This window comes from Symphodus melops (assembly GCF_947650265.1).
Source record: "Symphodus melops genome assembly, chromosome: 15".
Classification (NCBI taxonomy): Eukaryota; Metazoa; Chordata; class Actinopteri; order Labriformes; family Labridae; genus Symphodus; species Symphodus melops.
Genome location: NC_136705.1, coordinates 7,169,985 through 7,182,087, shown reverse-complemented (window position 1 = coordinate 7,182,087; position 12,103 = coordinate 7,169,985). Strand labels below are relative to the sequence as shown.

General features: G+C 38.9%; 1 protein-coding gene across 1 annotated transcript in view; it reads left to right on the top strand.

Moving 5' to 3' along the window:
• Nucleotides 1-12,102, top strand: part of psda (pleckstrin and Sec7 domain containing a) — a 44,438-nt gene extending 32,336 nt beyond the window's left edge. The window contains exons 12-18 of the mRNA XM_079362144.1: nucleotides 1,588-1,631; nucleotides 2,636-2,826; nucleotides 3,528-3,598; nucleotides 3,759-3,916; nucleotides 4,264-4,408; nucleotides 4,522-4,665; nucleotides 7,772-12,102. Coding sequence (XP_079218270.1) covers nucleotides 1,588-1,631; nucleotides 2,636-2,826; nucleotides 3,528-3,598; nucleotides 3,759-3,916; nucleotides 4,264-4,408; nucleotides 4,522-4,665; nucleotides 7,772-8,086 — 1,068 coding nt within the window. The 3' untranslated portion in view covers nucleotides 8,087-12,102. The remainder of the gene's footprint in view (nucleotides 1-1,587; nucleotides 1,632-2,635; nucleotides 2,827-3,527; nucleotides 3,599-3,758; nucleotides 3,917-4,263; nucleotides 4,409-4,521; nucleotides 4,666-7,771) is intronic.
• The last annotated feature ends 1 nt before the right edge of the window (nucleotide 12,103 follows it).

The following is a 12,103-nucleotide window of genomic DNA, read 5'->3' as shown; positions in this document are numbered from 1 at the left end:
AGAATTGCCCATCACAAAAAAGTGAGTCTCTAAAGTGTATCCATCTGAAAAAGCTGGGACATTTGGTTCCTAGCAGCCTTTTTAAACAACTCCATGGTTCCTCCAGGCTACAGTGGTCTTTGTTTCCAACAAGAAGGTTATTATGACACCATATATAACACATATCAGAGCTGCAAAGACCACACTAAGACCCAATACTTTTTGGAAAAGTTGTTCCCTAGGAGCTGGAAAAAAGGCTCTTTTAGACCTCGGACCTGCACTGGAAATGCACTGAGCTCATTAAAAAGTCTCTTTAGAAAGGTTGATTTTGTTTTACAGAGGTGGGAGGGAAGTGGCCTTTTGAATTACCAGTACCTATAGCCTACTCTACTGTATCATTTAAAAAAACAAAAAATGTTCATTTCCATTTGTTCCATGAATCATCACTTTGTTTTCAAAACCATTTTCACAACTATTTTCATGTTTTTCACTGTCTTGTTACCGTGAATTTAACTAACTTTCTTAAACTTCAAAAAAAGTCTAAAGTAGGGGGAAAGGAAGTCTCACTAAATGTGCATTACTCGTCTTATAATCTGATTTTGTCGTCTTTAGTTTTTTCTTACTATATTATACTTTTAACTTTGTGGTGTGAATCATTTCTGCAGAAAGTGTTGTGCTTCATGTATGTAAGCGTTGAAGAAACTATACAACACCTTTACTGTACAGCAGGAACTGTCTTCAGAAAAGTGTCTCCATGTTGCTTCAGTGTCATCTTTACACAGTTCTTCGCCTTTCCTTTCTTTAAACGCTGTTTACGGCTCTCTGCAGCTGTGAAACTAAAATTAAAGATTAGAATTGTTGAGCAGATATGAGGCTTTTAACGGTGATCGATGAATAGCAAAGTACAATTTTCATAATGGTTTGCTTATGTTTTAAAAAATTGCGAGGCCCTTTCTCAACGTGCCTTCAGACTCCCATCATCCAACTCAACTAATTAAAAAAAATTAAACATTTCCTCTGATATTTCCAAATAATGTGATAGTATAGGACTTAAGTCAGCAACTCTTGATCAAGGGAATTATTTTAGAAAGTGAACTATGATAAGATTGTGATTTGTAAATGAGAGTAGCTTTTAATTCTTTAATTAAAAAACTGTAAACAATAAAAACAGGATCATAAACATTTATTCTACTCAGCTTTTGCAAAGAAGAAAACTACCCTCCCATCAGCTTCCTCCTTCTAAAAGAACATCTTCAAAGAATCCATGAAACCTACCGATGATTGCTCAGCTGCTCTGATGTTTGTTTTTATTTAATTAAAAATATGGACTCCAGGAAAATCAAAGCGACAAGCCAAGAATCCAAAAATTCAGATACCAACATACATATACCTACACACACACATGCAAATGTATAACTAACTCACATATATCTTCTTTGTGTGTGTGTGTGTGTGTGTGTGTGTGTGTGTGTGTGTGTGTGTGTGTGTGTGTGTGTGTGTGTGTGTGTGTGTGTGTGTGTGTGTGTGTGTGTGTGTGTGTGTGTGTGTGTGTGTGTGTGTGTGTGTGTGTGTGTGTGTGTGTGTGTGTGTGTGTGTGTGTGTGTTCAGACGCTGTACAGCTCAATCAAGAACGAGAAGCTCCAGTGGACTATGTAAGTTTCATTCTCCTGTACGGGTGATAACTGGCTTCTGCTGGTTTAACACGCAGCATGTACAAACATCTGAAGTGTGTGTTTAAGCTCGGTCTGCGCATTTGTGTGAGTGTGTCCCTGCTGCCCTGACTCTCTTATTTAAGCCTCTGTTGCCATGGTGACCGCTCTCTACTTTCCTTCCTCGCTGTAATTACAGGTCAGCATCCTGACGCCCATGCTTAACCGTGGACACACAAACACACGTACAGGCATATATGCATCTGGCATCTATTTTCCTTTATGTAGACTTTTTTTCCTCTTCTGTCAGATAATCGTTACATCCTGAAGCTATTTGGTTCAAGTGTTCTGATGACGCCACAGAGAGAAGGTGGAATGTAACTCAGAGGTTATGAAGGACTAGTTGATGTGATGAGACTGGCTGAGATGGAATTAAAACTTAGACATGATAAAATGAGATATTAATGTAATACATGAGGTAATTAGAGAAGTAGGAAATATGTAAGTATATGATAATAATATTATCTTATCTAATAGACATATTGTAAACTGTCTAATTTTATTACTGGTGCTAATCATTATTTATTGTGTTATATCTATTTTTTAATGTTCTATAAAAACGTTATTATTAATACATTAGGCTTTTATAGTGCTTTTCTAAGAACTCAAAGTTACAGCTTCTCAGATTTAACATTTGAAGCCTTTTCTTTGAAATATTTTAAAAAGCTGTGTTTATAATCATTTCAAGGTTTTGATTGTTGGTTGGACAAAAACAGCATTTTGAAGATTTGTTTATTAATCTTTGAATCAGTCTGGTGGCATTTTCACAATGCACCAAACAATCAATTGACTTATGCAACGAATGAAATGACAACAATCATTAGTTGCACTGTGGTTCACCTCGAGCTTGAACTGTTAAAATCCTGTTTTTACACTAAAGAGAAAGTGTAAGTATAGAAATGATGAAATTAGAACATTGAACTACTTTTAATATTCTTCTTTTAAAGTGACGAGGAGGAGCTGAGGAAGTCCATGTCTGAGCTGACTGACGTTCGAACAGACTCCGCCTCCCATACCATGAAACGACTGGGGACTGGAGGAAACCCGCTGGTGGGCGTCGCTCAGCAGGCCGATGGCGAGCTCTACAAGAGCGGATTTCTAATTCGAAAAGTCCACGCTGATCCTGATGGAAAGAGAAGTATGTCTCTACTTTTTAATCTGTGTACAGGCATTAAAACTACTTCTTTATTTATTTAATATTGAGCTTTAAAAAGGCATGTAAGTGTTGTATTTGCTGCTGATGTTTGAAGCGAATCACTGACTTTGTTACCCTTCAGATCAGAATAAGAATAGTTTTACTGTCAAGTACTAAGTACTAAGGTCAATCTTAAAGGACTAAAGAAACATAGTAAGTATTTTATGAAGTAACAAAATTAGATTAAAAAAAGTGTATATAATAGAATAAAAAACTGTAAACACAAATGTGCTAAAGGTGAAATCAGGGAGTGTGGGTGTTATTTACTTTGAATATAGAACATATGAAAAGACTACATTATTGATATTGTTTTTAACATTGAAACTTTAAAAAAAAAATTCTAACAATTCTATATGTAAAAAATAACAATCATAGAAACTGCAAATATTATTATGCAGACAACAACAACGTTTTCATTTATATGTGGAATATTAAAGCTACGTTTCTGAGGCGTCACACACAGATCAAATATCAAGAGGATTAATGTTTGTGTTATTCCACAAAACTATCAGGATAGAGTGCTTACTTTATGATGTCATGAAAGCCATAATGAGGCAGGAAGTTTATAAATGTTTTTTTTTTTTAAAATAAGGACAGTTGAACGTGTGATGTAAAAATATCCCATGATGCTTTGTTTCATCCAGCTCCACGGGGTAAGAGGGGATGGAAGTCTTTCTACGCCATGTTGAAGGGCATGGTGCTTTACCTGCAAAAGGTAAACGTGGACTACATTTCCCAGAAGTCCCTCTGTTTCATGCATATGCTAGTATATTATGACACTTCTATACTAAAATGCTGATATTTTTTTAAGATTTAAAAGGTAACTTCATATCTTGTAAATATTAAGAAAGTAGCTTCTCTGCCTTGGCTGACAGGATGAGTATCGTGCAGAGCGAGAGCTGACGGAAGAGGACGTGAAAAACGCTGTATCCATCCATCACTCTTTGGCCATGAGAGCCGCTGATTACAGCAAGAGACCCAACGTCTTCTACTTGAGAACAGCAGACTGGAGAGTCTTCCTGTTTCAGGCTCCGTAAGGATCACCTTCACTCTCCTCTATCTCTCCATCTGTCTTTTACTTTTAGTAATATTACCAAAAACTTTCTTTGCTCAGAATGTTTAATCGATACCTTTCACTGAAACACTAACATACTCCTGTAATTATATACATACAGCTACTGTAAAAAGCCATATGTGTCTTTTAAGGTGTACTGAAAAATCTTTCATATTTGGCATTTCCAAGTAAACAACCATTACGGTAACTTGGTAAGAACAAATGCATCAATAAAGGGAGAAATATAAAAAGACATGTCATATTACTGAGAATATTAGAGGGTGGACAGAAGGGTTTAAGTATTGTTGTTCTCACCTTTCCTGTAGGAATCCAGAACAGATGCAGTCGTGGATCACACGCATCAATGTAGTCGCAGCAATGTTTTCTGCTCCACCATTCCCGGCTGCTATTGGCTCACAGAAGAGATTCAGTCGTCCTCTGCTGCCAGGGTCCAACACCAAACTATCCCAGGTTTGAATTCTGACTTACGTACAGAACCAGTTTTCCGAGTTATCTTCTAGTCCTCAACAGTAATCACGTATTACTAATGTGTTTCCCTATACATACATCTTCTCTCCCATCAGGAGGAGCAGGTCAAATCTCACGAGAACCGATTCAGGGCAGTTTCTTCCGAGCTGGCTGATCTTTCAGCTTCCACACCTGACCGTAAGGTGAAAGGTCGCGAGCTGGAGGAGCACAAACTCCGACAGGAATACCTGGAGTTTGAGGTGAGGTGTTTCTCTACAGTACACACAAAGGAAAAAATGCCTCTTAAGACCAATTCAGACTGGATGAACAGAACTGGAAGATTTTTTGTTGTGCTGTTCTCTAACCAGAGCAGACTTTTATCGACAGAAAATCTTACCGATCTGGTCTGTAACAAGCATTAATGTTCTGCAGGACAGACAAAAGAGCAACGAGAGCTAACAGCCTCTACATGTAGATAAATATAGAGCAGTGGCTTCCTGTAGCTGATATAACAACAGCTCATCTGATTAGCTCTTACAGGGTCCTGCTTCCCTGATGAGCTTTAATTGTTTCTGTTGCCATGTTGGTTCGAAAACTGGCCTGTATGGTAGTGTTAGCATGTTTCCGTCTGTCAGGTTTAAAAAAAAAAAAAACAGTTTTCACTTCCCTCTTTTTCACACGAAAGTCAATTTGTTCACTGAGCTGTTAAAATGCAGCAGAAGGAAAAGCAGGAGCTCATTGTGGCTGTGATTATTCGTGGTGTAGGGGTGAAAAGGAGCCATATGTGCGTTAAAATTACTACGACCATCCACATAAAACCAAAACACGTCCCCTGAAGACGCCAATCTAGTCTGAAGGAGGCCTCATTCAGTTTTATGTTTTTACACTTTGGCAGACTTCATGATCATTTTCTAGCTATAGTAAGAAGCATGATAAAACCCGATATTTGAACATTTGTTTTTCTTAAGTATTCAGTTTGTGTGTTCCCATTGTTTTCCATGGTTAAATATTAATATACTATTCTAATACAAGAGTTTTATCCACCTTAATGCTTCTGGACCATTTTTTGCCGAAATGGTCAACTATATTTGTCTGACAGCTTGGTTTATTATACAGATTACAGTTTTTCAGATCCTTCCCATTTAGGATAAAACCAAATAGGTGTTTATTGATTGTTTAAATTAGCATAAGCTTAACCATATGCTGTGTGACAGTGACCATTTCATTGCGAGATCAATACATTTACTTTCTACTGTAAATACATTCTGCAAGTTATACAGTATGTACACAGCGAGTGTGGTTTAAGATTTTTAATGCAAGGTTTTTACTTGTAATGGAATATTTTCATAGGCTCCTTTAAAGGTCAAATTATGCAAAATACACTTCACCATGTTTTTCTATTTCTCATATGTGTCTAAATAAGCCCCAATTTTGAGAAAAGCCCATCCTCTCCATTTTTTCCCTGCTTCGCTTTTCAGAAAAAGTTTGCTAAAATAGTGTTTGCAGATTTTCCCTTAATGACAGAACAAAGGGCAGTAACCAAAGGTCCTCTACCTGCTTTTCGTCAACATAACGATGAGCATGGTCTTGTTACCTACTCTTTTGTCAATGTTAACAGAGAAAGAGTAAGGTCCTTAACCTGCTTTTTGTAAAGTGTCTTGAGATAACACCCGTTATGAATCAACGCTATACAAAGATTGATTGATTGATTGATTAATTACTCCTCCCACAGGTGGTTTGACACACCCTCAGCTAGGTGTTTGTTCTGGCTTCTGAGTCTACCTTTTCATCGTAAGCAATCAAGTGATAAAAGCCTGAGTCACCCAGGCCCTTCCAGAGAGGGGCGTGGTCAGACACAGCTCATTTGCATTTAAAGCTATAGACACAGAAACAGCCTGTTCTCAGCAGGGCTAAATTAGGTGGGGAATAGGCCACCATTAATTAATTTGCATATTCCAGGTGTTCACCTCAATGCTAAAACCTTTAGAAGTCACACATTTTCATTTCCTTCTGAGAGCAGCTGATGTGGAACATGCAGTCAAACCCTTCTAAAATCTGAATCTGCTGACTGGCAGACGGAAGTTTCTGTGCAGCTCTTTCTGGCTTATTTCTTCATCACAAACTGTCACTGAAATCAGTCACCCGGGTGTCAAACCAGAGGCAGAGTAACACACACACACACACACACACACACACACACACACACACACACAGTGTCAGGAACACAGTGCTCAGTTAAGCAAAATATCCAATGCAGACTTTCTTTTCCTGCTGACCATTGTCCTCATTTTCACATGATGTTCTTTCCCTCATATCTGGTTGTTGTTGTTGTTGAATGATGATTTCTTTGAAGGCTAAACTAAAACTGTTTTTAAAAGAAAATCTCTGAATGCATCCATTTGCAGATGAGAGCAGTGCTGACCTGAAAAACATTGAATTCTTTCTGTCTTTCTTTATAATTAAAACATGTAAATAAAAACAGAAGCAAACAAAATAACAAATAAACAAGGAAGAATTTAACTAATTAGAATGATCTAGGACAGAAGTGTACGTTAACTTAACAGCCCTATCAAATGACTTCATTCATTTAATCCATGAAGTATCCCTCCACTGGATCAGAAGCTTGATCGTTCAAGGCTTTTTTCGATGAAAAAACAAATCATAAAAAGATTTTTAAGTGTGACACTTGTTTTCTGTGTGTGTCTGGATTTTCAACGGTCCAGAGCCAGAGCACAGAGTCCAGGCAATCGTCTCAGTTAGTTCCGCTTCAGTCATCTCACTATCAAGATACGCACTATCACAAGTTTCATTTACATGTAGAGAGATAAAGTCTAGTGTCATCTGCATATAGAGAAATAAAATAACTATATGATCATCTACATAAATGAATTAATTTAAAACCAAAAAGAGAGTAATTATTTAAGACTAAGACATAAAAAAAATATGTAATTCTGCTTTTTTCAAGACATTTTTTTAAATTAGACATTCAAAAGCTACAGTAATCAATGTGACTACAGGGAGACACATTTACAGTGTATCTAAGAAACTTTTGCCTCAATATATCTGTCCTTCATGAATGACAGTAACAGTGCTACTTTTTACATTTATTACCTTTATTGTATAGAACAGCTGAAGAGGAACAGGACATTTTGGGAGGATAGAGAGGCGGAGGACATGAAGCAAAGAGCCGAGGTTCAATTTGAAAGCCAATGACCGCTTCGATGAGGCCTGCTGCCTCTGCACATGGGTCATGCGACTGTTAGGCTATCCTGCTTCATTTTTGAACACTGGAGGTTTCCCCTCGGTCGAGAGTCAATTTAATCCTGATGTTTGCATCATTATTTCTGTCTTTGTCCACTGTTACAGAAAACTCGGTATGGTACATATGCCATGCTGCTTCGAGCCAAGTTGTCGAGTGGCGACGAGGACCTGTCGGCTTTTGAGTCACGGCTGTTTGATGATGGTGGCCTGCAGAGGGCGCACTCCAGCCCCACGCTTCCTCAGGATGTTGCCAACAAGGAGAAGACTCGCGGTACCAAGACGTCAAAAAGCTTAAAAGTCACATCCTCTTCATCCAAGAGCAGCGGCAGCACTAAAGAGGCAAGCAAGAAGAACGGAGGTGAAAACAACCAGCAGTTTGAGCTGCAAAAACAGAGCAGCAAACAGGAAGCGGCTCCGTAAGGCAGCAAGTTTAATCGTTTTTTAAAAAGTTTGATGCTGGAGACGAGAATGAAGCGTCACGGTTAGCAGGCCGACATCCTCCTTTAAACCTTTTCAGTTACACCTCACTCAGTAATGGTTGACTGAGGGTATTTTCATCCAGAGCCAAGCTGAGACATTCAAGGTCAATGGGAGAAAAAAAAAACACTCTTCGTATATGAGGACCATTGAACAGATCAGTGTTGCGTTTATCTTAGAAAGCACTAATAAGATTACATTTTATCTGAAAACTATCAATCAGCTGTTAAAGTATATTTTTCATCCAAACACAAAACACAGCAGGTCAAACTGTGAAAACAGACGGTGTGTTTCAGATAGAAAGTATTATTTCCCATCACTTCTTTTATTTCAGGGACTCTCTGGAAGCATTTAGCGGTTGAGCTGACGTCTGAGTTTATCCTTCAGCTTCATGCAGCCATCTGGTTTTAGCTGAGGCAGAATCAGTTTCTAGGTACTTTAGTTTTTTTTCTAACAGAGCGACAAACACTGACCTCCTGCACAGCCATCGCTCTGCTCCTCATAGCAACCAACAAGGGAGCAGGTTACCATGGCGACCACATATAACGAACAGAGTATGAGGGACTGTTGCTGTGGTGATCACAATAAGGGAGGGGGGCAAGGGGTAGTCTCTGAAGTCAGGACTCCCCCGGCTAAACGAACAAACAGACTAAGAGACAGAGGCTGTAATGATGCGTCATGGAGGCAACGGGAACACAACCTCCTCCGCACTTCACTGACAGTGTGCTTGTACCTGTGTTTATAAATGTGTGTGTGTGTTTGTATATTCTATGTGTGTGTGTGTGTGTGTGTTGGGGGTAATGTGCTAACAAGAAGAGAGTATTGTACACAGAAAGAACTGCATTAGCACTTGGTGTTTACTTCCTGGTGTGTCAACATGCTGGATGGAGGTTGATCATAGTGTGTCTGCAGCTGGGGGGGTTTTTTCTCCATGTTTTCTTTCCTCTCTGAGCTGTGCTGGAACAAACAAGTGGTTAGTGACCGTGAACTACTGAGTGAGCAAAGGATTATAATTCAAACTGAAATCAATAAATTGGGTTCAGGACTCTGATCTCCTCCCACACATTTTTTTGACAAGGATTCTTAACAATCCAACTTTCCCTCTGCTTCTCCGTTTCATAGAGAGCAGAACCTACTCACATCTGTAAAGACTCCAGCTTTGTAACAGAGCTGTGGATCTGAGCTTTCAGCAAGTTCTTGTTTTTGTTTTGTTTTTTGTTTTTAATTACGTAAAGCCGACTGCTCACTCAGTAGATTTGTCATTAATGAACTTCCTGAAATGTTTTTTTTGTGCTGAAAGTCATGCTGGAAACTAAATAATGTTTGACTCCGTCCATTTCCCTCGTGATTGATGTTACAAGGAGGACACGTATCATAAGATTTTATGTTTTTGTATCTTGCTGAAATGATCTTGTTTGCTTATCGATTAGTGATTATTCAACAGCCGATCTTCAGACACAATGCTGGGTGACCCATGTGGTTAAAAACAATGACCAACTGGGTTAAGTGGGATCCTGTAGAAAGTTTCCTGTTATCGCTGCATGAACTTGGGTGATGACGTTGTCAGCATGAAGTTACCTGTAACTGCCACCTGGTGTCACCAGAGTGTGACGTTGCATTTCAAACATAACGAATGGCTCATTTTAAAGTAGTGTATACTATTCGGTTGTACTTGTTGATTGAGATATTTCAAACTGAATTGATAGTAATGATCTTAATCATGTTGATGAAAGAGGTTTGGAATGCAGTCGAGTAAGCGTATAAAAAGAAAAACGTCTTCTTGGATTTTCCCTTCGTTATGTAACTCTGCAGCATGAATCATAACGCTACGCAGGAGAGCCTCCATGTTCCCTGGAGACCCTTGTTTTTCTAAATAAAACAATTAGACACGTGTAATGACAGGAAATTGTCACCAGGTGGCAGCAGAGAGAAGATGGGTGTTGCTGCTTCAGTACCCTGACGCTTTCTTTAAAGGTAGGACCACTTCTAATTCACACCCAATGTTGTAGATTTTTACCATTTTTCCTCAAATGAATACTTCCAAGAAAGAATACATGCAGTGTTTTGACATCAGTATGCCTTCGATTATGCCTTTGCATTATTTGAAATGAACTGCTCAGATGTTTCTTAATTTGGCAGGTTTGATATCAGAAACTTTGAGTCTGATATGAAACCCCAAACAATAATCTGTTTAGATTTCCTGAACGCACTAAAGGAAATCTTTTAGACACTTGGTCTCTAAAGGGATGACGTTTTTTTTAATGTAATTTTGCACTCAAAAGAACTGAATTGATGATGATTTCCAGTTTCAGAACAAAAATAGAGAGCTCCTCATCGAGTGGGGGAAGCTTACGGAAGCTGCTGTTGACGCCGGAATGATCTTCTCCAGAAATTGTTCTTGTTTGGTAGAAGTCCTGCAAAACAGGGAACACTAAACCCTCAGAGGAAAAATAGAAGTTTGTTGTTTTGGATTTCTTTTGACTTTCAAAATATTAACTCTATGAGGATGTAGAATCATCATACTTATTCCAAAGGTACGAAGAGAACTGAAACTCAGCAGGATTGTTTATGTTTTGCCAGTAGAAAGCCACCACACACTGTCTCTACACTACCACATGACATCACAGACGCATGCAGCTGAAGCCTCTTTTCCTTTTCAGAGTCGTTGGGCTTTAAAATCAATACCCAACACATTTCAGGAGCATTCTTGCCGTCCAACATGTTCTAAATCAACTCCATCAGACATAGGACAGAGACACCGCCATGAAAGTCAGAGCCATCATGGAAATGACCATAAGACTCCTTGAACATGTGGTTGGTGTTTTGTTTTGATCTGCTTTATCGTGTAGAGGGAGTTACACGTCTGAGCTTCTGTTCTTGGTCACATGTTCAGACTTATACATTCTGGAAGCTCTTTGTAGAGAGATACAGGAGCCATCGACAGCGACTATCAGCTAATCCTCTGTATTTGTCCTCGAAGAGTTTGGGTCGAAAATACTCAAAGCAACCTGATTGTTAATTTTTAAGGGCCTAAACCCGTGAGTTACCATCTCAGAGAAATCAATTCATCGAATCCAATCCTGCACTTGATCCTAGTCAGTTATGAGGTTGTCAGTGTGAAACGACCTTTGTGTAAATCCTTGTGCTACGATTGAACTCCTCTCATCCATCTCCAATACTTTGGTTTTTAATTCTCTGTTGTGTCTCCTCTGTTTTATCCAAAATGTCTCGTTTCATTGGCTCAATTTTGGAAGATCTGACCACAAAAAGTCCACGTGTTCAACAAATACCTTTCAGTCTGTCCTTCGGCCACTTCTTTTTATACATGCACCCTCAGACAAGCGTCGATGTGCTGCTTTAATTCAGGAGGAATGAGCTGCTGCTGACACGCTTACAGACAGCAGAGGTTGTATCTATGCCCCCGCTATGCTGTTTGACCCCCGCTGGGTCCTATTTACTCCTCAGATATCCAGTAACACTTGTGTATTTTGGGTGTATTTGTTGCACTGTGCAATGTAAAGCAGCATAGGATGACCTTGGCCGCTTTCAGCTCTTTGTCTGTGTCCAAACCTTGTAAATAAATGTACAAGTTCACTTTGAGAAGCCATATTGTAGTTGGGCTGAAAGCCTAGCTAGTTGCTACATATTAGGGCACTTTTGTTTTTGATGTTTTAGAGTGAAGCAGATGATGAACCTCCACACGGGGGCTGACTCCTCAAGTTTATTTATTCCGTTTGTTATTTCCTGATCAACGACAAAAGCTGAATCTAGTTTCTGTGAAAGTTTTTTTTTTTTTTTTTTTCCCAGTTTTGTTGCGGTCTTAATGTTTTCCGCCGGCTGGCCGATTGATAGCTGTACATACTGTCCATATCCTGTGAGGTTTTGGTCTTAGTGAAAAACTAACATGTTCAGAAGGCTTAGAGGCAAAAATAAAAAAAATACATTTCAAAAAGTCAAAAG